General features: G+C 43.4%; 1 protein-coding gene and 1 pseudogene across 1 annotated transcript; one reads left to right on the forward strand and one right to left on the reverse strand.

The window, feature by feature from the left end:
• Positions 1-15,144: 15,144 nt before the first annotated feature.
• Positions 15,145-16,266, reverse strand: LOC100766651 (EKC/KEOPS complex subunit LAGE3). Its single transcript, XM_035449873.1, has 3 exons — positions 15,908-16,266; positions 15,455-15,583; positions 15,145-15,289 (listed from the first exon to the last, which is right to left on the reverse strand). The coding sequence occupies exons 1-3, from the start codon at positions 16,264-16,266 to the stop codon at positions 15,145-15,147; spliced, it is 633 nt and encodes a 210-aa protein (XP_035305764.1).
• Positions 16,267-22,476: 6,210 nt separating this feature from the next.
• LOC113837627 lies at positions 22,477-24,377 on the forward strand (annotated as a pseudogene).
• Positions 24,378-27,311: the final 2,934 nt, after the last annotated feature.

A 27,311-nucleotide genomic window follows, 5' to 3' on the forward strand; every position in this document is an offset into this window, starting at 1 on the left:
ATAAGCCCAGAACGAAGGTGGAGCACACAGTAATCCAGGACTTCAATAGGCCTTCTCATTAAGCCACATTAACTAATGCCATTAGGTGATGCCTGCCTGGTGAAGAATGTGGGGCTTCTGTGTAGGGGACAGTGTAAGCCACGCCTGCTAGAAGCTGGGCTACAGGTGTACTTGACCATCAGGGCGTGGTCAAGGAGAGGTCAGGGTGAAGTGAGATAGGGTTTAAAGGGACAGACAAGGCACATGGAGCCCCTTCTCTCTGGCCTCCCTGCTTTGCTGCCCCTGGCAAGCTCTGGCTTGAGTTTGGCTGGTGTTTATCTAATAAAAGATATGTGAACCTCACAGATTACGTTTATCTGTTACGATAAATCTTTCCGCCAAAAGCCGCCTGAGCCCCACCGCCACGTGTGAGCTTTATGCCAGCCGCCTGCCTGAGTTAGGGCCCAAATGAACACACAGAAACTTGTATTGGGTTCACAGCTGCTTGGCCAATGACTAGGATTTCTTATCTGTTAGCTCAGTCTTAATTATCATAGATCTATATATTTTATAAGACTTATCGGATATCTTATTGGCGTCCCTCCTTGCTAGTGGATCACATCATGCCGCTGGAGCAGGATTGGAGGGGAAAAGTGGCCCTTCCTGTTTCTCCTTCGCTTAAATATGAGTCTCCTTGCTATGTCACTTCCTGCCTGGATCAGCACTTCTCTACTACATTTCCCAGAATCCTCTTTGACTTCTAGTCCTGCTTAACTTGCCGTTTCATTGGCCAAGCAGAACTTTATTAAACAATCAATAAGATAAACATACACAGAAGTACTTCCCCCATCATATATCTCTTAATAACTGGTGCCCAGAAATCCACAACCCATTCGTGCTCACTGCAAGCCCCACTGTCGCCTCTGCTTTCGGAGCCGAAAGGCCTAGCCCAGAAGTGTCACCCAAGAGGGCTCTAGGACACTGCTGTGATCCGGGTCCCCGAGCTGCAATCGATTGCACAACTTCGACCCGCCCGGGCACGGAGATCCTACACGCTTGTGCCTTGACCCGCCACTATCAAAGTTCCAGTGAACACAGTGGGAAATACCACCACCATTTCTAGCTGCAGGCTCTCATCCAGTCCAAAGCTGCGTGTGTGTGCCAGCCACCTCAAGTCTCAAGCCGTGTGGCTAGACTCTTTTTGTCCTGGCTCTCTGAACCGAGAAAGTTTTCCTTTCTGTGTGGGCCTCCAAAGCCAAAAAAGCGCTACCGCCCGCAGCTTCTGCGGCTTGCAGCCACTGGCAGTAAAACCGCACATCCCATGCTTCACCCATTGCTGCCTTTCTGGCCATGCAAACACTCGCAGCTCCCAGTCCCGAAGCTGCGCTTGGTTCCCACCTGGTACTATTTGCAGGTTTTTCCCATACCTAGTACCACCCCCCGCTCCCCATCCATTCTTAACACACTCTGTAAGGATTTTTCAGCAAATTTCAGGTCCAACCCAAAGAACTGCAGCTGAACACCTTCGCCACCTGATGGTTAAAAGTAGTTACTGCATCTGGAGTAGACACTGACAAGTAAAATATGGCCAAATATGTATCATTCGCTTCAATTGGTAACATTTTCACTTCTTATGTAAATTCAATGTTCAAGGAAGGTGCCGATCTGCCAATAATTGGTCTGTATGCCTTACTAGCTATTAGCATGCTGATACACTCATTATCACTACCCAGATGCCTCAGGAACAGGGATAAAGTTAATTTCACCACCTGCCTACAGGACATACAAGCTTTATGTAATGAGGTTTTGGAGAACAGACTGACCCATGATACATTTGTACAGCTCCTAGAACATAAGTTGGATGATAGGCTTTGCTCTATGTTCTATACAATACTAGCAGAGCTCTCTGTTATCCAATTTGAAATGCAGCACATTTATGATAAGATAAAGGCAGAGAGATGCTCCATTTCTGAGGCATTAGAGGCTAGGCTGTCAGAGGACTGTGATGAACTAAAGAATATATGTAGCCAACTGGAAACTCAGATAGGCTCTTTGTCCCAGAATTTGGATGCTAAGTTGCAAGATACTCAGGATAGGGTTAAACAATTGGATAATGCTATTAACTCAATGGCTGAAACATCCAAGAGAGTAGATCATAGAGTTGAATCTAGAATTGAATATTTGGAAGATGACTTACAGAACAGGGCTGACAGATTAGAGAGGTACATCAGGTCGATTGCTGAGGTATCAAATTCAGCAATCATGACCTTTTTTAACCAGACATATCCTAGCTTAACAACAGGAGATTAAGAGTTCCAGAGGTGATGACGCAAGGGCTTGGAAAGGAGAAACACCTTATAGAGGTCCACATAGGTACCAAGAGGCCAGGGTTTATCACTACTATGAACTAGAACCTCAGGTAGGAAGAGCCCTCTCCAGGAGACCACGAAGACATCAGGAACCTAGATGTTTCAGCTGTGGTAGAATGGGACATATAAGAGAAATTGTAGGCAAAGAAATTCTAAGGATCCCTCAGACAAAAGGCCACCACCTTCTGGATTGTGTAGGAGATATGGTAATGGCAGACACTGGACTAATGAGTGTAGATCGACCAGGGCATGCAAGGTAACCCTTTAAGGCTGGGGAAACTCCAAAGGGGAGACTCAAGAAGGCCCCTACATCGAGAAAGGTCTGTTTGTTTCCAGTAGCAGGGGAAGACAATCTCTCACAGGACAAATAGTTCTTTGTCTATTGTGAAAAATGACACTGCTATAGATGGTAGTTTGACTAGCGATGAAGACTCAAATAAGACTGGACAAGACGAAAAGCGCATATTTTGGCAGACATATCAATTATAAAAAGGCCCCATTTGAAGGTAAGGGTTAATAATAAGGTTATTAACGGGATTCTTGACACGGGAGCTGATGTGACTATTATTACACAAAAATCCTGGCACCAGAAATGGCCTCTTAGAAAGGCGAATGTACAACTTTTGGGAATTGGAACTCTATCTAGAGTTTGAGAGTGTTCACTTCGTGGTCTGCATTGGACCCGAAGGACAGAAAGGGAGACTGAAACTGTGTGACAGATATAGCTATAAATCTCTGGGGTCATGATCTCTTACAGCAATGGAATACTCGGATTAATATTCCTCCAGTGCCCGATATGAATTATGTACAATCTTTAGATAGTAGAAAAGACCTGATAAGACACTATGGGAAATGGTTACTAACCATCCAGGTTGTACAGAAACTAGGTACAAATAATAGACCTTCAGAGGAGCCAAAGGCCCTGCCATTGAAGTGGCTTACAGATGAACCTGTGTGGGTATGACAATGGCCTTTGACCTTTGAGAAGCTAGAAGCTTTAGAAAAGTTAGTGCAGGAACAGCTAGAGGCTGGACATGTAGAGGAATCTACCAGCCCTTGGAATTCTCCTGTATTTGTTGTCAAAAAGAAGTGAGGTAACTGGAGCATGCTGCCAGACCCGAGAGCCATAAATAAGGTAATTCAGCCAATGGACTCTCTACAGCCTGGAATGCCATTGCCTTCCTTGATACCTAAAGGATGGCCTATCATAGTAATTGATCTGAAAGACTGTTTTCTTCACAATACCATTACAAGAAAGTGATAGAGAAAATTTGCATTTACTGTACCAACTCTTAATAATTCACAGCCAGTTCGAATATATCAGTGAAAGGTTTTGCCACAAGGGATGCTAAATAGTCCTACTTTATGTCAACACTTTGTACAGCAACCTTTGCAAATAATTCATAAGAAATTTTCACAATCCCTCATTTACCATTACATGGATGATATTCTTTTATCAGATTCCAATAAGGAAACTCTGGAGCGTATGTTTGACGTGGTGAAGGAAGTTTTGCCTAGATGGGGGTTGCAGATTGCCCCCAAAAAGATACAAAGAGGAGATTCTATTAACTACTTAGGTTACAAGATAGACTTACAAAGAATCAGGCCACAGAAGGTACAAATTAGAAGGGATCGTTATCAAACTCTTAATAGTCTTCAGAAGCTGCTAGGGGAAATTTCTCAATTACAGACGATTATTGGGGTAGAAGGACATGACTTAAAGCATTTTAAAATGGCCCTTAAAGGTGACAAGGACCTAAAAAATCCACAAATATTATCCGCTGAGGCAGAAAAAGAATTACAATGGGTAGAAAACAGAATATTGGATGCACATGTAGATCGGATAAACCTTGATTTAGATTGTATTCTGGTCATCTTGCCATCCAGAGAATACCCTTCTGGAATTCTGATGCAGAGGGAAGACACCATATTGGAGTGGATATTTCTGCCACATCAACAGAATAAAAAGTTAAAGACATATATAGAAAAGATTTCTGATTTGATTTTAAGGGGCAAATTAAGACTTCGTCAACTGACTGGAAAAGATCCAGCAGAAATTAAAGTACCTTTAACTAATGAGGAAATATCCTCCATATGGAAGGATAATGAATATTGGCAAACAGCTTTTACTGACTTTTTGGGAACAATTAGCAACAGCTATCTCTAAACTGACAGAATTAAATTCATAAAAAAAGACAGTCTGAATTCTTTCACGTATTGTAAGACAAACTCCCATTTCTGGAGTTCTTACCTTCTACACTGATGCCAACAAATCAGGTAAGGCAGGTTATAAAGCAGGTGAAGTAAGTAAAGTAATTCAAAGTCCATATACATCTGTACAGAAGGCAGAATTATATGCAATTCTCATGGTACTTATGGGTTGTACAGAACCTCTTAATATAGTTACTGATTCCCAATATGCAGAGATAGTCATGTTACACATTGAGACTGCAGATTTCATTCCTGATAATACAGAATTAACCTCATTGTTTTTACAATTACAGGAAACAATCAGAAACAGAAGTAATCCTCTATACATTTCACATATCAGATCCCATACGGGTCTGCCAGGCCCACTAGCACAAGGCAGTGACATTTATTATTTGGAAGTTTATTAATTGGAAGTGTGCTAGATGCCTCAGAATTTCATAAGAAACATCATGTAAATAGCAAAGGTTTAAAAAGGGACTTCTCTGTCACTTGGTAACAAACCAAGGAGACAGTCAGAAACTGTCCTACTTGTTCCTTTTATAGTCAAACTCCATTGCCAGCAAGCTGTAATCCTAAGGGCATTCAGAGGAATGAGGTCTGGCAGATGGGATGTTTTTCACTTTACAGAATTTGGAAATTTGAAATATGTGCATCATACTATAGACCCATTCTCAGGGTTCCAATGGGCTACTGCTCTTAACTCTGAAAAAGCTGATTCTGTTATTACACACCTGCTAAAGGTGATGGCAGTTATGGGTATACCTGCACAAATAAAAACTGACAATGCTCCAGCATATGTCTCCACAAAAATGGAACAGTTTTTCAAATATTATAACATAAAGCATGTCACTGGTATACCACACAATCCTACAGGACAAGCAGTGGTTGACAGATCTAAAAGAACACTTAAGGAGATGCTCCATAGTGTCAGCCAATGCACTGACAATTGTGTACCCAAAGGGGGTCTGAGTGAGCCATGGTGTCCCATGGGTGGAATCAGTCACCATAGGAGAGTCATTAAGAGGTCAGTGGGATCACCCAAGAACCACTAGTACCCAAGAACACACCTTGATACAATGGGATCACCAAAGCAAAAGCAGAGTTGACACCTTTTTCTTTCTTACCTTCACTTTTCGTGAATTAACTAGTGAAGATTCTGGGCACTTGGAACTGTTAATCAACTCCTGTCTGTATTATGTTGCCCTACTGTGCAGGTCATGCAACATTTTGTGCCCTCATTTTTTCCCCTAGGCCTCAGCTAGCCAGAAGAAGCTAAGCCTAACCGAATGTCTCTTAGGTCAGGTGTCTTTCACCAATAATTATGTTTTTCTGGCTACCACTTCATCTTCTGGTCCAAACAGGTGGGCTGCTTTGGCCCTTGGCTATTTTACCCTGTTGTTCTTGACCTGTTTCTGGAAGAGAGGCTGCTTAAATGATGGTTATCCCAGAAAATAAACTACATTTCTTTGCTTATTTTCTTGGCCCTATGATATAATACCCTGACAAATGCAGCTTAAGTGATAAAGGATTTATTCTATCTCATATTTGAGGGGTATTATTTATCTTGGTAGGGAAGTTAAGGCAGAAAGAGTATAGAGGAGCTGGTGTCATCACATCTATAATTAGGAAACAGAGAATAATGAAAATATGGTGCTGTTAAGCTCTCTTTGTTCATTTGTAGCCCAGAATTCCAGCCTTTGAATGGTGCCACTCACAGTGGCTAAGTCATCCTATGTTAAGGCAATCATGATATTCTCCACAGGCATGCCCGGGGCCTATCTCCCAGGTGACTATAGATTCTGTTAAGCTGACAACACTGACCATTACAAGTTTACCTCTTGTAAGCTTGGCATCCAAGCACATTATTTTTAAACCATTCCCTTCCACCCCCTGTCCCTATAAGCTCTCCACCACGTTTCAAGGTAAGATGTGATGGGAAAAATACTTCTATGTATGTTTATCTTATTGATTGTTAAATAAAGTACTTGCTTGGCCAATGAGACAGCAGGTTAGGCTGGACTAGGAGTCAAAGAGGATTCTGGGAAATGTAGTAGAGAAGTGGTGTTCCAGGCAGGAAGTGACATAGCAAGGAGACTCATATTTAAGAAGAGAAAAAAGGAAGTGTCGCTCTCTTTTCCCATTCCTGCTCCAGTGGCGGGATGTGATTCACCAGCAAAGAGGGACGCCAATAAGGCATCCGATAAGATAAGTCTCATAAAATATATAGATGTATGGTAATTGAGACTGAGCTAACAGATGAGAATCCTAGTCATTGACCAAGCAGCTTTGTAACTAATACAAGTCTCTCTGTGTATTCATTTGGGCCTAACTCGGGCAGGCAGCTGTCGTAAAGCTCGCACGTGGCGGTGGGGCTCACGCAGCATTTGGTGGAAAGATTTATCGTAACAAAGATGCATTTAGTCCAACTTTTAAAGTCCCTGTAAACTTTAACAAACCTAACAATTTACAAATCCAAAATCTCTTAACTGTGAACTCCCATAAAATTGAAACAAATTAGAAGCACTATCACACCTACTGTCATTTCAACCTGCTGACATTTAAGGAGCTGCATGCCAAGCCTGTGTGTTCCACAAGTAGTACTCGCCCAGCCCTTTGCAACCCAAGCCATTGTCTGATAACCTGTGCCTGAGCCACTGGTGTACTTCAAGGGAATCCTTCCCTCTCCCTATCCATTAGGATTCCAATGCTGTCAGCTGAGTGACTGGCTCCACCCACACTGGTATTGCCCATCTGGCATGCCAACCTTGAATTCTTAGGATGTGGAATAAGAATTTACCAGTTTTTTTTTTGAGTGTTTATTCATGTGGCTAGAAACTCCACTAGCCCTACCTGAGCTAGGAACATTCTTTTTTAATTTTAATTTAATTTTATCTTTTACATTCCAATCCCAGTTCCCCCTCCTACCTCTCCACCCGATCCTCCCACTCCCCCTCCCACCTCCCTTCTACTCCTCAGAGAGGGTAAGGCCTCCCCTAGGGAGTCTATTAAGTCTGTCCCATAATCTCATTGAGACAGCACCAAAGAACCTCTCCACCCCACACACCCCTGTGCCTAGGCTGGGCAAGGTATCTCTCCATATAGAATGGGCTCCACTAAGTCAGTCTGTGAATTAGAGTTAGATCTTGGACCCACTGCCAGTGGCCTCATATATTGTCCCAGTCACACTATTGTCACCTATATTAAGGGAGTCTAGTTCGGTCTTATGCAGGTTCCCCATTTGTCAGACCAGAGTCAGTGATCTCTCATTAGCTCGGGTCAGCTGATTCTGTGGGTTTCCCCATCATGGTCGTGACTCCTTTGTTCATATTATCACTCTTCCCTCACGTTGACTGTATTCCAGGAGCTTGGCCCATTGGTTTCTTGTTGATTTCTGCATCTGCATCCATCTGTTTCTGGAAGAGGGTTCAAGCTTCTTTGGGGTTATGGATTGTAGGCTGGGTATCTTTGCTTTATGCCTGGTATCCACTTATGAGTGAGTACATACTATATTTGTCTTTCTGGTTTGGGATTACCTCATTTAGGATGTTTTTTCTAGTTCTGGCCATTTGCCTGCAAATTTTAGGATGCCATTGCTTCTTACGTCTGAGTAGTACTCCACTGTGTAAATATACCACATTTTCTTTATCCATTCTTCAGTTGAGGGGCATCTAGGCTGTTTCCAAGCTCTGGCTGTTACAAATAATATTTCTATGAACATGGTTGGGTATATGCCCAACAGTGGTATTGCTGAGTGTTGAGGTAGGTTGATCCTTAATTTTCTGAGAAATCACCATACTGATTTCCACAGTGGCTGCACAAGTTTGCACTCCCACCAGCAATGGAGGAGTGTTCTCCTTTCTCCACATCCTCTCCAGCATAAGCTGTCATTGGTGTTTTTGATCTTAGCCATTCTGATTGGTGTAATGTGGAATCTCAGAGTGGTTTGTTTTGATTTGCATTTCTCTGATAACTAAGGATTTTGAGCATTTCCTTAAGTGTCTTTCTGCCATTTGAGATTGTTCTGTTGAGAATTCTCTGTTTAGATCTGTACTCCATTTTTAATTTGATTATTTGGTATTTTGATTTCTATTTTCTTGAGTTCTTTATATATTTTGGAGATCAGCCCTCTGTCAGATGTGGGGTTGGTGAAGATCTTTTCCCATTCTGTAGGCAGCCATTTTGTCTTGTTGACCATGTTCTTTGATTTACAGAAGCTTCTCAGTTAATTGTTACTCTCAGAGTCTGTGCTACTAATATCCTATTTATGAAGTGGTCTCCCGTGCCTATGTGTCCAAATGTATTTCCCACTTTCTCTTCTATGAGGTTTAGTGTGGATGGATTTATTTTGAGGTCTTTGATCCATTTGGACTTGAGTTTTGTGTGTGGCCATGGATATGGATCTATTTGCATTCTTCTACATGTTGACAGCCAGTTATGCCAGCACCATTTGTTGAACATGTTTTCTTTTTTCCATTTTGTATTTTTAGCTTCCTTGTCAGAAATTGGGTGTTAATATGTGTGTGGGTTGATATTGGGGTCTTCGATTAGATTCCATTGGTCCACCTGTCTGTTTTTTATGCCAATACCAAGCTGGTTTCATTTTTACAGTGAGGGGTGGTGATGCCCACAGATGATCGTTTATTATACAGAATTGTTTTAGCTATTCTGTTTTTTTTTCTTGTTTTTCCATATGAAGTTGAGTATTATTCTTTCAAGGTCTGTGAATAATTGTGCTGGGATTTTGATGGGGATTGCATTGAATCTATAGATTACTTTTGGTAGGATTGCCATTTTTACTATGTTGCCAGGAACATTCTAATACTCAAATTTTATATAAGCATAGAGTGGCCCTGGGCCCCAAACTCAAACACTACCCAGCTGATCTAAAATCTTCCAAGTTGAGGTAATAGCAAATAGAAACCCAAACATCCAGAAAACAAAGATGGGGCAGATACCCATACCAAAAGACATAACCAATGAATGACCTAACTCCAGCTGGTTAGGTACCATCACAAAACTACCAACAGCATGAAAAACCAAGACAATGTGTCTCTTCCAAAAATTAATACTCCTATAGTAATGTTCCCTGAGGAAAGCAACTAAGCTGGTTAGGCTGAAATTGCAATTTAATTACAACATTTGTCTCTTCCCTTTCTTCCTTCCAAGCCCTCCCATATACCCCTCCCCACTCTCCTTCACATCCATTGCCTCTTTTTCATTAGTTGTTATTGCATGCATATGTATTTGCATATATACATACATGCATACATACCATACATATTCCTAAATTTAATTTTGCTGAATCTATATAATGTCACATGTGTGTTATGTTTTCAGGGATGATCTTTGGCATTGAAAAACAAATTGGTGTGCTCTTCCTTGAGGAGGACCACTTCTCCTGAGCCCAATTGTACTCAGAAACTAAACAGAAACATTGAAGGTAAATGATGTCATAGCTCAAATGGACTTAAAAGACAACTGAAACTAGAATCTACAGCTCTAGAGAAGCCAGGTAACAAGGAGGACCCTAAGGGACACATGGATGGTCCTGGGAAGGGAAATTAGATGAGATCTACCGGGTAAACTGGGGGTGAGGGGTGTTAAGGGGAGGAGAGGGAGAGATGAGAACATGAGGGAACAGGATGGTCTAGGGGAAGGGGAGAGATGCAGTGGAAGAGCAATAAAAGAGATAATCTTAGTAGAAAGAGCCACTATGGGGTTGAGGGTGAAACCTGGTGTTAGGGTAATTCCCAAGAATCCACAAGGATGACCCCAGCTAAGACTCTTAGCAATAGTGGAGAGGATGTGTGAACTGGCCTACCCCTGTAAATAGATTAGTGGCTACCCCAACTGTCATCATAGAGCCTTCATCATCGGAGGCACTGATAATGATTCACGGGACTAGGCTCAAATATAGGTTAAATATAATTTATTTTGGGGAGAAGTCACTTACACAAGAAGCAGATGGCCACCGCAGGTTCCTGCTCTTAAGGATCCCCACAGGCTGCTTGCACCCGACCGGATGCAAGAGAGAGCCACCTGCCCAGACCCCCAGACCTAAACTCACTCTCCATCCTGTCCGCACCTGTGATCACGCCCAGTGCTACAGGTGCAGGCAGGGTGGATATCTCATTACATTAATCCACTAATTGATGGAAGCAGACACAGAGATCCACAACCAAGAACCAGGACAAGCTCTGAAAATCAGTCAAAGAGAGGGAAGAGGGAATATGTGAGCAAAGAAGGTTCAAGATCATGATGAAGAAATCTATAGAGGCAGCTAAACCAAGCTTGTGGAAACTCATAAACTCTAGACCTACAACTGTGGAGACTCCAAGGAACTGAACTAGGCCCTCTGTATGTGGGAGACAGTTGTGAAGCTTGGGCTATCTGAGGGGTCCCTGGCAGTAGGACCAGTTTCAATCTTTGGGGCATGAGCCAGCTTGTTGGAGGCCACTCCCTATGAGGGGATGCCATGTTCAGCCTCAACACATGGGAGAGGGCCCTGGCACTGCCCCAACCTATTGTGACCGACTTTGTTGAGTCCTCATGGGGGCCCTTACCTGTGAGGAGGAGTTGACTGGAGGAGTGGTCTGTGGGAGAGGCAAGGGGGGCAGGAGAAGGGATGAGAGGGAGAACTGTGGTTGGAATGTAAAATGAAATTTAAAAGAATAAATGAATTATAAAAAAGACATCTAAAAGCAAACCATCCAAACACTTCAGAGTATACATTCTTCTCAGTAACCCATACACTTTCTCTAAAATAAATCACATAAAGACAAAAACATGTCTTACTAAATATAGGAAAATTGCAATAATTTCTTACATTCTAGCTGATCACAGTGGAGTAAGACTACAAATCAACAAGAGAAACTATAGAACAGACACAAACTCGTAGAGATTAAATAACAAACTGATACTTTGAAGCAGGGTATCATGTAGTCCATATTAATCAATAACTCGTTATGTAGCTGAGGCTGTCCTTCAACTCCTGATCTTTCTGCTTCTTCCTCCTAAGACATAGGATTACAGGTATGTACCACCATGCCCACCATAAACAACACACCATTGTATGATGGCTAGTCCTTTGAAGAAATCAAGGAATTCAAGAAATTACTAGAAATGAATGAAAACACAATATTCTAAAACCCAGGGATAGGATGAAAGTAGTCCCAGAAGTGAGTTTATAGGTCTAGGGCCTATATTAAGAAAGCTGAGGGATCTCAGGGTTGGGAAAATAGCTCAGTTGGTAAAGTGCTTGCTGTGGGAGCCTAGGGACCTGAGTTTGTAGCTCTTATCATCTGTGAAAAAAAAAAGAGCGACGTGCAGTGGCCCATGCTATAATCTCAGAGCTGAGAAGGCAGTGATAGGAGGAGGACCCTGGGATCTAGCTAAATTGGAAAGCTCCATGTTCAGTGAAATCCTCTTCACCCAAAATAGGATGAGGAATGACAGAGGAAGACACTGGACATCAACCTCTGGCCTCCAGACATGAATGAGCACAATTCCCTGTCCCCTTTCCTGTAAAATTGGAGATCTCAAATAAATAACTTAATATGGTCCTTGGAAAAAGAACAGGCTAAACCCAAAATCAATAGATGGAAAGGAAAGAAATAATCAATATCAGGGTAAAGGAAGGCAAGGTGGCTTATTGAGTCAAAGCCCTTGCTTTACAAACCTGACAATCTAAGTTTGATGATACTTGGAATTCACATAAAGGTAGAAAGAGAATAAACTCCACAAAATGTCATACACACTATAGAAATAAGTAAAATAACAATAAAAGATTTGTTTAAAAATTAGAGATGAGGCCAGGTGGTGGTGGCACACGCCTTTAATCCCAGCACTCAAGAGACAGAGGCAGGCAGATCTCTGTGAGTTCCAGACCAGCCTGCTCTACAAGAGCTAGTTCCAGGACAGCCTCCAAAGCCACAGAGAAACCCTGTCTCGAAAAACCAAACCAATCCAAACCAAACCAAAACAAAAAATTAGAGATGAAAAGGAGCTATTTTGAGCTAAGGAAATGCAGAACATCACTAGGCTAAACCTTAAAAATACATGCTTCACCAAACTGGTAAATCTAAAATAAATGGATGAATTTCTAGATGTATATGATCTACTAAAAAGTAAACCAAAATGAGACAAATAATTTAAACAAATCTATGACAAGTTATAAGATTGAAGAAGCATTAATAATAATAAAACTCCCAAGACTAAAAAAGTTAATGCCTGGATGGCATTCACTGCTGAATTCTACCAGCTCTTCAAAGGAAAACTAATACCAATGCTTTTCAAATTGTTCTATGAGTTAGGAAAGGAGATAGGCATAACAGGCGTAGGTAAGGGATTTCTGAATAGACTCCAATTGATCAGGAAATGAGGCTAACTACTGAAAGATAGGACTTCACAAAAACTTAAAAGCTTTCATATAGCAAAAGAAAGCCAAATGAGAGAAGAGTTAGCCCACAGAATGGGAGAAAATATTTTAGAATTATACATCTGACAGAAGGTTAATATCTAGAATATACAAAGAACTAAAAACAAAATGAAACAAAACCAAAGATAAAACTAACAAGAAAACAAACAACTCAACCAAAAAAATGGGCTAGAAGGATGGGAAGGAGTGCTGTGAAAGGGTGTGTTCTGTGCATGACATATCTGGTGCATCCAGGAACTCACAGGAGAAGCAGCTACCTGCAGAAGACGGGGAGCATAAACATTCCATCCATAGTAAGGTGAGGAACTTGTATGGACCCACATCTTCCTGAGGAACTACAGGCAGTTAGAGGTTGCTGAGGGAGGATGAGTCATATTCTTCAGTGGTATAGGCTGTAGTAAGTTGCCCTTGCTCAAATAAATAACCATACTCAGACAAACAACCCTAACTAAATTCAGTATCACACACACACACACACACACACACACACACACACACACACACACTTGTGCGCACACAGAAGTGACATGAAAGTAGGAGGGGGAAGGAGGTAACAGAACAATATGATCAAAGTATTTTATATGTAACATAAATATGCATAAAATTGTGAAATAAATACAAATTTAAGGATGTGTTAGGAGATGGACAGAGTTATAAAGAGAAAAAATACAAAATGACCAATAAATATTTAAAAATGTGTTCAATATCACCAGGGAAACAAATTAAAACTACACCAAGAGTCAATTTCAAAAGCCCAGTTAAAATGGCAATTATCACCAGGCAATGGTGGTACACGCCTTTAATCCTAGTACTTGGGAGGCAGAGATAGGAAGATCCCCGTGAGTTCGAGGCCAGCCTGTTCTACAGAGTGAGTAACAGAACAGCCAGGGCTACACAGAGAAACCCTGTCTAAAACAAACAAACAAACAAAACCCCCCAATAAACCAAAAGAAAACACCAAAGACAAACAAAAAGAATGCTGTTACCAAGAAAACAAATGATAAGAGATGCTGGTGAAGATATAGAGAAAGGGCTAATCTTACTGAATGTTAGTTCACAAATGTGTACAGGGGAGACTTCTCTGTGTAGCCTGGTCCCACTTGGCCTGTTTCTCTCCACCCACTGGGTCCCCGCAGCTGCTTTTAGGCCACAACACTAGTGTGCAGTTTTCTCAAAAAGCTAAGAATACAACCACCTTAACTCTGATATAGTACCCCTGAAAAAATACCCAACAGGTTCTACACCCTACTACAAAGGCACTTGCTCATCTTATTCTTGTTATTTGCAATTCTTTTACAATAGCTAAAAAATGGAATCAGCCTAGTTATTAACAAATGCACAGGTAATATAATTGTGGTTCATACACATATGGAATTTTATTCACCCATTAAAAATGAAATCATCCAACTTGCAAGAAATTGAATGGAGCTGTAAAATATATTAAGTGAAGAAAATAAAGGTTCAGAAATAAAAACCTAACATGTCCAATATTTTAAAAATTACCTAATTTATATATAGATATATTTACATGGGAGTTAGTTTAGGTAGATTCCAGTAAAATAGAAAGAGGCCAGAGAAGAGAAAAAAAGCTTTAAGGAAGAGGAGTGGGGTGACAGAATACAAGTGATATGAAAATAAAAGGAGGCAGGGATGCAGGAGATGATAGGGTTAAAGTGGGGATAGCTGTGAAAAAGGGAGAGCAGGGAAGAAAGCAATGAAAGAGCAAGTTTGTATGAAAATGCCACAAGAAAATAAGCTACATTGCATGCTAAAATTCAGAAAATTAGACCAATTAAATGCTCTGAGACTATACTTAAGTAATTTAATTTTCTTCCATGTCCTAAATTGTCTTAAATTAGTTTGGACTACTCAAACATTTAAATTCCAGAACTTCTCCACAGAAGCACACAGATGAGAAAACCTGGCAGTTTTTGCCATAGTCAAAAGTAAAGTCAGATGAAAAAAATATTTGCTAATTTTTATTTTGTCCGTAACATGTAAACACTCTTTCCTTCAGCAACTGGGAAACAATCCAACCATGAGACTAATACACGACACAGAGTATTGAAACACTGAACTTTTAAGGGCAAAATTCCAATTATTCAAAACAGGAAAACGCCTGTGACTTTTCTTGTATCCAGTAACATGTTAGGATTCACGACTTCTTCCTCGCCCTCGCTTGACAACAGCCACAAACTCTAGGCGCTGGATATTTCTCATCACCAGGGAGAGCTGGTCAAGAAAAGTGTTGATGGAAATGCGAAAGAGCACAGGGTCTTCAGTAGTCCACCTACTAAAATTGAGAGAAAGAGACACCGTCAGGGAAATGATGAGGGATCTGTTCAGGTCCACCACGCCATGCCTTCCTGCCACCAGTGTCTATATTAGGGCAGCCCTAGAGTGCACACTGCCTCCCAATCCTGAGGCCACCCCTACTCCAGACTTTTGGAATACTGACACAGACAAGGTACTGTCATTCACAGTGAACTCCTGCAGAACTATCACTTGCTGGCGACGGGCATTGGAGACCAGGGACCTGCGGGCCATGTCTGCCTCCACTGCAGACCTGAAAGGGACTGTTACAGAGCTGGGGGGAGATAAGGTTAAGTCACCATCCACTACTTAGTTTCCCTTTGCCTGGATACATTTCCTAGGCCTGTCTGGCAATGAGCCCTCCTGTCACCTCCCACCTCTCCAGTGATTCAGGTCTTCTATACCCTTCAACCCTCTCAGGCAAGCAGTCTCCTTGTCCTGTCAGGATGCCAACCGCTGCACTGGACTGACCACACTACAAACATCTGGCCTTTTTCTAGTTAGCTGTGCACCATGACCCCAAAGACTTCCATGGAAGTTTTAGCCTCCCTATGTTCCAGTAGCCCCTGCCAAGGGTCTGTCTCTTGGGAAAGGATACAACTCCAGGAGACGATTTCCAGTTGTTGAGGCAGTATCTCCGCTGGGTCCAGGGACGAGTGGTGGCTGCTCACTGTGGGGAACGACAGCTGCCTCCTCAGCGGCTGCACCGGACCCTACAGGGCTCCCCGGGCTGGGGCTGCCTGGAGCAGAGTGGCTACCAGGGGCAGCTGGGCTACAAGGGGCAGCTGGGCTACTGGCATCTTGTGGGCCACTCTGAGGGAAGTTGCCACGGTCACCTTCAGTCGCCGAACTTTCAGAGCTAGCCTGGGCTTCGGGAGCTTGAGGACTCTGCTGCCCATTCTCGTCGCCTCCTTCAGCCACTGCTCTCCCATCGAGGCCCTCATCAGGGTCCTGCATGACTCTTCTGGCTTTCCTCTCAGCAACCCAACCCCGCCACTAACACAACCTTACCGCTCAAACTCGGCAGAGAAAAAGGAAGCCTTTGTGCCAAGTGCAGCGGGGGTTAACACACGGAACAGCACGTGAGGCCCACTGCGCATGTGCAAACAAGATCTCGCGAGGATTGGTTTCCACTAAACTAGCAGTCTGTTCAGACTCGCAGAGGTGGGGGCGTCTCTGAGAACTCAAAACCAACAGCTCTCTCACATAGCTCCTTCCCAGGGGGCTTGTACTAATGGGGCCCGCCAATATATGTTTCCTCCAAGCTGCCCCACCCACGAGTGGCACTGATCCCAGCAAGCCTGAGGCTTCTGGAACCTCAGCCCGGCCACAGGAGTGGATGGGTGGTGCTACCTGGGTATTCAGAGAGCCTGTGCAAGCTGACTGATCAGTGTCCCGAATACCCTGACTTGTTAGGACCCTGCTATGATGGTTCCGCCCAACTGCCCCGCCCAAATGGTTCCACCTGGACCCACAACATCTTCACACACAATTCAGTGCTCTTCAGCTGGGCATGGCCTAGTGATACTGATTAGTGTGACGGAAAGTGTAAGCTCATCACAGCCCTCGATTACTGTGCTCCACAAGCAGGGTGGGCTTATAGAAACCATCTGCCATAGCAGCAGCCTCTGTTTGGAGCCCAGCACACAATCTCACCATTTGTCATGTGGAAGAGATGTATTTACACTCTCATTGAAGCTATGAGTGCTTTCAGGGGTAGAGTTTCTCCCGTGTTTCCCACCTGGTGGGAATTGTCTGCACAATTGTGTTTCTTGCCTGGAGGCATTCAGGTTATGAGGGACTGTGGGTTCCTCTTAGGTGTGGAAGAAGGGCAAGCAAGCAAACATGAAGGCCGAACACCAAGATGCTGCCGCTGCTGCTTCTGCAGTTGGGGATGAAGTACAAGGATATTCGGGCTAGGTCCTGCAGCCACAGAGTGAACCATTGCCTTGTTGGTTTCTATGAGGGAGGAGCCTCAATCTATGGTCCTCTATCATACTCAGAGGTACTTCATATTCCTGCCAAGAGCGGAGATACCCTACCTATCAGGTTCCAGAGGGCATGGTGGACCAGTATCCAGATGACATCCGTTGCCAGGCCTATGTGGATATTCTTGACAATGGTCTGTTCCACTGACCAAGTTAGAGCGGGATAGATGCCTCAGGCAGACGGCTAGGATCAAGCTTTTTTATTATGTATCCTATTCAGTATAGTCATGTGAATGGGGGATGTTTGGTGGTGTGCACAGCTTTATCACCTACACAGGCAGTCCTGGCGGAACACCTCTAGGGAACCAATGGGAAAGCAGTCAACTTGGGGTTGGTGCAGTGGGGTTGAGACCTCAGACGTGGGCGGTGCCAAATTTCGGGCAGAAACCTGAGTGCAGCTCTGGAGTATCCAGGTGTTGTGTGAGAATGTTTCTGGGGACATGTGAATAAATGTATTCTACAATACAGGGAATGGACACACCCCAAAGTAAGGATACCACAAAAATCCAACTTGGTGAACCAACAAGTTATTTTATTGGGGTTAGTTATAGAAGAAGAAATGGCTCAAAGATACTTGTGACACCAAAATCCACCCCGGCATTGCTGACAGCTCTAGAAACCTGAAGTGCAATACACAATGTGCAGTCAGCTTAATACGTCAGGAAGTGTCTTTTTCGGGTTGCTCAGGTGGTCTGAGCTTCTTCCAAGGAGCTTGGCTGAATTCTGCTTCATTTATGTGGCTCATGTGGTCTGAGCCTCTTCTTTGTGGCTCAGCTTTTTTGAGATATTCTCTGAGCTGTCTTTACAGCTTATGTATGCTTGAGGAAGGAGAGGGACTAGTCAATTTCAGAGACCTCCTGAAGTTTTTGGAGTTATTTTCTTCCCAACTTTAAGAAGCTTCCTTGCAGGATGGAATTTTCACCTCTCTTTTAACAGCCACCGTCTTAACAAAAAACATTCCCTACAAGTTGGAGGTTTTATATAAAAGGAAATTGTCATACAGGTATCAGGGTGATTGGGCGGCCCAAGATATGGGCAACATCTGTATCAGATTGTGCCTTAACCAGACCTTCAATACCATCTTCCTCTTGGTACCATTCCCATCATGTATGAAAATAGAGACACTCTTCCAGTATCTGGTCCTACAGGACCAGCCCCTTCAAAGTGCAGTAAGGATAGAATCCACAGTGTCTGCTGGCATATTGGTGATGTCAGAACAGAGAGGGGTATGGATGACCCATGGTGGCCTGTGGCTAGGTTAACTCTGTATCAGTGACGTCCTTATGAGATGTCATGGTGGCCTGTGGCAGAGTTAACTATGCATCAGTGACGTCCTTATGAGATGTCAGTGGGATCATCCAAGAAGGGATAGGCTGTAAGAATATACCCTGATGCTAAGGGCCTGTTTGCAGCAAATGTATTACCAAATACCTTTCTCATCCCTGCTCAATCCTTGAGTTAGGGAATAAACAGTCTCATTATTGCTCCCAATGTACCTAGAATTACGCACTTGGCAGAACAATATGTTCTTTCCAATGGACTTAAAGTTACATATTGTGCAACTTTTGTATTACTTCCTCTTCCTTAAAGTTGTATATAAGCATGCTGAGAAATAAAGTGGGGCCTGCAGTATTCACTCACTGACAGTCCTTCTGAATTTATCTTCTGTCTCTGTCTTTTCTTAATCCTTACTCCCAACTCAGGTGCTGTTTGGACTGCACTGGCAGGTACTGGCAACCTGATTTTTTTCTTGTTGTGAAAGATTAATAGATTATCCATGGTCACCTGAAACAGAACACAAGTTATATCACGTATGGCTCAGGAAAATGGCAGAAGGGAGCCCATAGTATCTGCAGTAGGATAACCTTATCTTTTATGGTAACAATTTGCCATTTCTGCATTTTCCTTCTTTCTGAGTAGCTCTCGAAAGAACTCTGGTTTAAGGTCATTCCCAGTACACCATATTCTACAGGAGTGCTGCCTGAGGAGGTAGAGAAGTCTGGGAGCAAGGCTGAAGCCATGAAAAAATAGAATTGATTTTCCATGTTCACCTACTTTCTTAACAAAGCCCTCTAGACTTACCGACTTACCTTTGGGTGGGGACTCTCCAGGTGTGACATTGCCCTGGGGCATGGCCAAGTACTGAGACTTTCACAGAATTTGACATGTCTTGGTCTTAGAGTTTCCAGTGTTGCCGAATCCATAATGCATAAGCAGGCAAGATGGTTCTGGCTTGTTTCCTGGATGCTAAAACATGAATTTCTGGTTTGGATTCTTGTCATCTCCCAACCCCAGCTTGGGTGAGTTAGAGAATAAGGACTGAGAAGTAAAACATATAAATTCATGAGGACTTTTTCCCTAGATTAACCAAGAAGGCCACTGGAGCACTGAGAAATTCCAGGACCATTTTTAGGAAGGCAGTAAAAATTAAGACCAGCTCAACCATTAAGGTATTGGATAGCTCCAAAGAGTTTCCAACCCCACCTTCTTCCCCAGGTTCCTTTCTTCCCATTTGCTCAATGAAGATTCCCTCAAAGTGTAAAGTGTTGAGAAAATATAACAATACATAATAATCATTTAAATCTATTGAAATCACTTCAAAAGAAAATTACGACAGTCTTGAAGCATGTGAACAAAATGAGTAGGAGACAGCTTGAGATGATAAAAGGTAAGGGAGAAAGGATGAGGTATACTCACATGGTCGTTTGGAACCAACTCTTTGTTTGGGTTAGCATCTTCCTGGTGGTTTAGTTCAGTCTCCTTTGTTCTGCTTGCCAGCAGTTTTTCCCAGCATAGTGCTTTGGCTGTTTAGGTTCAGAGGGTTTTTTTTTCTTCAGATTTCCCTGTCACAGAAAAACCTGAAATTGGAGGGAAGGTGGTTGGTGTTGGGAGGTATCCTGACAGATAGACTTGAGGCTTTCCCCTTGTGACCATTTTTGAGATACTGTCACAAAGGGATTTCTACTCCTGGGGAGTCTTCTTTTGGGGGGTAGCATGAGGCAGATGGCTAGGCTTGCTTGGTCTTTTCCCACAGGCCACATTCGAAATTTCTTGGTTGATGACTTAGAACAAGAGACACTGACATTTCCAATAAGCTTGCTTTGAATGACTGCAGTTAATGCTCAAGGAACAGAAGACTGAAAAGCACCTGACCCTTCAAAGGTGCTATGTCTAGGCATGTTCCCCAAACCCTCCATTACACAAGACTTGGTTTTGTGTCCTTCTTCATATAAAATTCCCACTTTCTTCATATGTATTCCAGGAAACTCATCTGATGAAAGGTCAGAGGACTCTGGGTCTATGGGTAGCTGGCAAGGTGAAGGTGGTCACTGGAGACCAATGGTGATATTTAATCTACTTCATTTTCATAGTTCTCTATTACTGATCTTCTCTGAATCTACTGAACAGGATGACATTAAGACATCTTCATCCAGGGTACCACCCCCTCCACAAGACCTCCCCGATGAGCCATACATTCCCAGGAGATCTCCCCCAAAGAGCTTCCCTGTTTTCACCAATGAAGGAAATCTTCATCCTGCTAACCCTGAAAACTGTCTAAGGCTCCAACTTCTCTAGGACTGCCCACTTAGGGCATCTTTCCCTTCATATTGCTTGCCCCCTGGATTCTGTCACACGGGCTATTCTGATTCTGCTGCTGTACCCTGGGCCAAGATATGCTCCCTAAAAGACAGCTCAACATCTGAGGAACTCATGTTGAAAACAAATCTTGGCATTCTACCAAGGTGATTACCAGCTGCTGGCAGCACTGACAGCCTCCACCTTCGAAGCCTTTGTATAAAAGGTAGTATCAAGACTTGAGAAGCACACATGTGCTTTACATCTCACCAATCAGTGTGCCTGCTCTTTGAAGACGTTGCCAATCAGAGTTCAGCAATGTTACCAGGGAAACTAGCTGTTGACTAGGTGGTTGAATGCCTTGGTAAGGGGACAAACTAGAGTTCCGACATTAAGGTGGTGGTCCTGTCTCTAGCTGAAGTTTTCTCCTCAGATCTTCTGTTCTGGCCATCTGGTTCTCTTGGGCTTATGAGGAGTAAAGGCAGTGATGTATAAGATGTACTCTAGGGAAGAAAATAGCTTTAAGACTATATTCCCAAAGTAGGCTAACAGCACACCAGGTGAACATATAGGGGATGCAAACAACTTCTGAATGGAGGTTAGTACCACTTTTCAGATGTATCCAATCACAAGACCTCACATAGGTCGTTGTTGAGGGAAAGTTTTTCTATCCTATATGTAAAATAATCCTCTTGGCTATACATTCTGTTCAGTTTGTTGTTTGGCTGGATTGGGGTCACAGATGATACTTTGCCAACCTCAGAGTTAACACAGAGGAGAATGAATTCTAAGCCTCAACGATCACTAATTCATAGGCACAAACTAAAGACACAATTCATTTTTATACACCATGTGTATGTAAGATAAAGAGCACAGCATGTGTGAACATGCCATCCCCAGAGAGAAGATGCTTAGGAGAAGAAACCCTTTGGTGATGGTGCCTCAATAACGGTCAAGAGAAATCTCAGGGCTATCTCTCAGAATATCTTCCAGCATAACTACTTTCCCTCCAATCTTAGGTTTTCTAGTGACTGGGAGAATTCAGAAAACTCCTTTGGTCCCTTCTGAACCTAAGTAGTCAAAAGCACAGTGCTGGAGGAAACTGTGGCAAGTAGAGCAAGCACTTGAACTGGGCTGTCAAGGATATGAGGGGCCAGAGCTTCTGAACACTCACCACAGGGGTGTAATTTGGATGAGATTCTTGGAAATTAAAGCACTTAGCCTTTTTGCAGTTTTATAAACCCTGTAAATAAACATTATTTCAGGCCGTGCCCGGGGTTCGGGTGGAGGGCTGGACTGAGGGGCAGGGCCGAGGAGCAGCTCGCATAGCAGGTGCCACGGAGGCCTAGGCCGGAGGCCTAGGCCGGAGGCCGGCTCGTGGGCCGGGCTGTCTGGGGACTGCGGGGCGCAGAGCCACGAGAAGCCAGGTCAGCCGCGCTTGACCCGCACTCCCGGGCGTCGAGCGCCCCGAGAAGGCTGGGCCCGGCGGCTGGTGAGGGGCTGCGGCTGGGCGTGGGGAGGGCGCGCAGCGGCGGCGAGCTGACCGGAGTTGAACCGCGTGCGTGAGGGGCAGCGCGGAGCCAGGCGACGCCGGCCATCATGTCTTGAGGACTGGAGCGCCCTGCCCTGGTCCATCAACAGTGATGACTACGAGCTGCAGGAGGTGATCGGGAGTGGAGCAACTGCTGTGATCCAAGCAGCTTATTGTGCCTCCAAAAAGGAGAGAGTGGCAATCAAACGGATAAACTTTGAGAAGTGTCAGACTAGCATGGATGAACTCCTGAAATTCAAGAAGAAATTCAAGCCATGAGTCAATGCCATCACCCTAATATTGTGTCTTACTACACGTCTTCTGTGGTAAAGGATGAACTGTGGCTGGTCATGAAGCTGCTGAATGGAGGTTCTGTTCTGGATATTATTAAGCATATTGTGGCAAAAGGGGAGCATAAAAATGGAGTCCTGGATGAACCTACCATTGCTACAATCCTCCAAGAAGTCTTAGACGGATTGGAATACCTACATAAGAACGAGCAGATTCCCAGAGATGTGAAAGCCGGAAACATTCTTCTAGGAGAAGATGGCTCTGTACAGATTGCAGATTTTGGTGTTAGTGCTTTTCTAGCGACTGGTGGTGATATTACTAGAAATAAAGTGAGGAAAACGTTTGTTGGCACCCCTTGCTGGATGGCACCTGAAGTTATGGAGCAGGTTCGAGGTTATGATTTTAAAGCTGACATCTGGAATTTTGCCATCACGGCGATTGAACTGGCCACAGGGGCAGCTCCTTATCATAAATATCCACCAATGAAGGTATTAAAGCTGACACTCCAGAACGATCCTCCGTCTTTGGAAATTGGTGTTCAAGATAAAAAATGCTGAAAAGGTATGGAAAATCATTTAGAAAAATGATTTCACTGTGCCTTCAAAAGGATCCAGAAAAAAGACCAATGGCAGCAGAACTGTTGCGGCACAAGTTTTTCCAGAAAGCAAAGAATAAAAAATTTCTTCAAGAAAAAATATTGCAGAGAGCACCTACCATTTCTGAAAGATCTAAAAAGGTTCGGAGAGTACCATGCTCCAGTGGCCGTCTCCATAAGACAGAGGATGGAGGCTGGGAGTGGAGTGACAATGAATTTGATGAGGAAAGTGAGGAAGGGAGAGCAGCAATTTCACAACTCAGGTCTCCCCGAGTGAAAGACTCACTGTCCAATTCTGAGCTCTTCTCAGCAGGCGACTCCATGGGCACTTTGCTCCAAGTTCCCGAACAAATTTTTGCTCATCTACCTCAGCCAGCTGTCCAGATGCCTACACAGCCTGCTCAAGTATCTCTCCTGCCCCCTGCAGAGCCAGCAAAAACAGCACAGGCTCAGTCTCCAGCAGACCACTCCACGGAGACCAAGGTCCCTATCAGTCTCATGCTGAGGTTAAGAAATTCCAAAAAGAACTAAATGATAATTCGATTTGAATTTACTCCTGGGAGAGACACCGAGGAGGGGGTCTCTCAAGAGCTCATTTCTGCTGGCCTGGTTGATGAAAGGGATTTAGTAATAGTGGCAGCTAATTTGCAGAAAATTGTGGAGGGACCTCAGTCAAATCGATCTGTCACTTTCAAACTGGCATCTGGTGTTGAAGGTTCGGGTATTCCTGATGTTGACAAACTAATAGGATTTGCCCAGCTCAGGATCAGCTAAACCACAGCCCTGGAAGAGTCAGCCTAAGGAGGTGCCACACATGGATATCTGTTGCTTCTGTTGGCCTGAACCTACAACTGCCAAAGAGCCCAGCAACAAACTTCCTGGCTTGGAGCTTTAGACCTTTATTTATATTCTTCTCGCCATCACCCCCACCCTTTCCACAAGGAAAGAGAAGTTGGATCGCCAGTGGCCAGCATCCCCTCAGAGAGTTCCGTTAGTAGATATGCTGCTCATGCCCCCTCTTCCTCCATCTGAGAAGCAGCTGGTGTGCCTCAGGGCCCAGGATGGAAATCTCTCAGCTTACTCTTGCCTTACTACACAGTGGCCGAGCGGGCAGTAACAGCTGCATTGGCCATCCTCATCTTGCCTGCTCTCCGTACCTGCTGGGGCCTGAGCATCTTGGGGTATCTCTTTAACACTGAAGTAGCAATTAAAAGTTGATTGTTCAGCTGGAGTCCAGAGAATTTAATTAGTGTCTTTTCTTTGTACCTGATGCAACTTCTAGCAACCTTTGTTAGGAAAAAGCACAGCCTCGGTGGAGGCAGCCTAAGCTCTTGTCTGTTGTGTTCATGGTGTCTCTCCATGTTCTGCTGGAGCTGTTCTCAGGCACCCCCTTCATTGCTCCCTCCAGAAAGGGTTGCTAGCCTTAACTTCAGCTGGTGCAAAACATCTGACGCAGTCAGACTTCAGCCATCTGCTCCTTCACAGTGGAACTTTGAATTGTTTTTACAGGAACATCAAGCAATGGCGTATAACTCTTAACTTGCCACGGGTAGTTTTTGAACAAGGAAAGGAACTCCTAAGTCATATCATTGGGAAAGTACTTTCAGCTTTTAAAAAATTGAACTAAAGGAAAACTAATCCTTGATTGTCCGAGGAAGACGCATTTGCCTTACAGGGCTGAGACTGACAGCAGTAAAGGAGACTCAGGCTGGGCTAGAGGCCTGCCTTCTGCTCCTCTCCTGCACTGACTCCTTGGATGGGGGGGGGGTCGTCTTCATTCAGTGAAAGTGACCCAAGATGGAACATGAAACCTTTAGGTTTTATGAGTAGACAGTGTCAATTTGATTTTCTACAGAAATTATGTAAATTATTCTTTAGGTTTAAAAAAGAGCACTCAATGCAATGTGTGAATAATCAGTGGGGTTGGGTTTTCTTTTTTCCTATTGTTTAATAGCATTTGTCTAATTGCTGAAAAGCCTACCAAGTTACCAAATTTTATATGAGTGGAATAGTCAGACTGGCCTTAAAGAAACACACAAAGATGGGGTGTGGGCCCCTAGAAAGGGACTTGTTAGTTGCCTTTTATAGAACCCTTGTACCTGCCATTGTTGTTCTGATGAACAAGATTAGGTACCTAATGTGTTCCCACCCTCATCCTGGCCCCACATAGTTCTGAAGATGAAACCGTAGTATTGCTCATGCAAGCAGCTCTATCGAGTTTTCTTTTGGAACACACCTGAACACATTTCCTGTATCTGACTTGTTCACCTAATGCTTCATTCATTTTGAACATGTAGATTCAGTCATGAGCTTTCTTCACCTGTTAAGAGTGCAAAAGTATGTTGGGAAATGGATGTGGCAGAGAAGAGGAGATGGGTTTGAGAAGGGATTAGAAGGAGAATAGATGAGATACCAGAGTCCAAGGTCCCAGCAAGACTGGTAAAAGGAACCTGCCGACTCAGCAGGGAGAATGAAGATTGATCAGCTATTAAATCCTTAGTAGAGGTAGGCTTATGAGGAAGGACAGGGAAATGGGATTGAGGTATAGAAAGCAGGCACAAGACTAGTGGCTTGCTATAGAATCTGTGTTGATTCCAACAGCCTGTCTGAATTCACTTACGAGCTCAAGAAGGAATGTGTAGCATCACTCTGTTGTAGCTTTTGACTTGGAGCTGGTCCAGGCTGGAAGCCAGCTGCAGCCCCTCTCGTGTTCACATCTCCAGACCATCTCACCTCTGCCCTGCTGTGGGGAGCAGGCATGGCAGTAAAAGTGGCCTGGGCTCTCTCTTTCAGTTCATTGTTTGCTTTTCTGGGAATTAGAAGGTAAGCACCAAGATCCATGGCAGCATTACTTCTTCTGCATGATATGTGGTGAATCCCTCTGCTGGCTTATACAGTGATTCAAGATAACAAGTCAATAGAAACTGCCGAGGTGGGACAGAGTGGAGCCTGGGAGCCCAGGAGCAGTGCTTCAGAGTGTACCTCTGTCACTAGGTCCTCAAGATACACTTGTCCCTAGAGTAGGGACTAACTATAGCACAAGATAGTATGTGCCAATGTTGTTTGTGAAATGTGTGGTCTTTCTAAATGATTAAAGGAATCTTTTTTTTTTTGGTTTGGTTTTTGTTTGCTTGTTTGTTTTGCTGTTTTTCCCTTTTTTTCAAACCAAATCTTAGAGCCAGCCGAGACTGTTAAATAATTTGGAGGCTAAAATAATGATGTACCAGTAAATGTAAGTTCCTCCTTATGACATGCTAGATGATGGAAGATGTAAAATATTACCTTCGCCCTCTTCTCTTGACTTTGTACTTTCCTGCATGTTTTCTTCATTTTTAATCAATAAAGATAAAGAATGAATTGTCAAAAATAAACATTATTTCTTGAAACAGTGGTATGGCTGAAGTATGTACTATTATGGTTGTCTATAGGAGATAGAAAGGCACAGGGAAGGTCAGCAGGTTGCCTAGATTAATTCATATTGTCAATATCAGGAGCAGGACTAAATCAGTTTGGTTACAGGGCCTTGCCTTGACCTGAAAGTATTAAAACATAAGATTCCCCATTTCCTCTATGGTCCAGTAAATTTACTGTCAGGTCCATCTTCCGTGGAAACACTAGTACATGATGTATGTAAGGACAAATGCTCAGAGATGCCAGTTGACTGATAAGAAAAAGTAAGAATAATCTAAATTTTCATCATCAAGGAAATGGGTAAGTGTGATGGGACCTAGTTATCCAATAAATTAAAATGCAGCAATGAAAATAAATGGTTGGGGCTGGAGAGTTAGCTCAATAGTTAAGAGCCTTGTTCTTAGAAAAGGCCTGGGTTTGATTCCTAGTACCCACATGGAGGCTCACCACCTCCTCAGGTGCCAGGCACACATGTGGGTACAGACATACATGCAGGCGAAACACTAATGCACATAAAATAAATTTAAAAAGAAGGCTGTTTTAACAATTCCAAAATTCTAATGATTATATAAAACAAAATGCCAAGCAAGACGTAGAATAAGCACAATCT

The sequence above is a fragment of the Cricetulus griseus genome, chromosome X, assembly GCF_003668045.3.
Source record: "Cricetulus griseus strain 17A/GY chromosome X, alternate assembly CriGri-PICRH-1.0, whole genome shotgun sequence".
Classification (NCBI taxonomy): domain Eukaryota; kingdom Metazoa; phylum Chordata; class Mammalia; order Rodentia; family Cricetidae; genus Cricetulus; species Cricetulus griseus.

Coding starts and splice junctions, on each gene's coding strand:
- LOC100766651 (XM_035449873.1), bottom strand. CDS start 16,266: ATGCAGGACCCTGATGAGGGCCTCGATGGGAGAGCAGTGGCTGAAGGA. Junction 15,584..15,907: donor GGAAATCGTCTCCTGGAGTT/GTATCCTTTCCC, acceptor ATCTCCCCCCAG/CTCTGTAACAGTCCCTTTCA. Junction 15,290..15,454: donor AATGACAGTACCTTGTCTGT/GTCAGTATTCCA, acceptor TCTCAATTTTAG/TAGGTGGACTACTGAAGACC.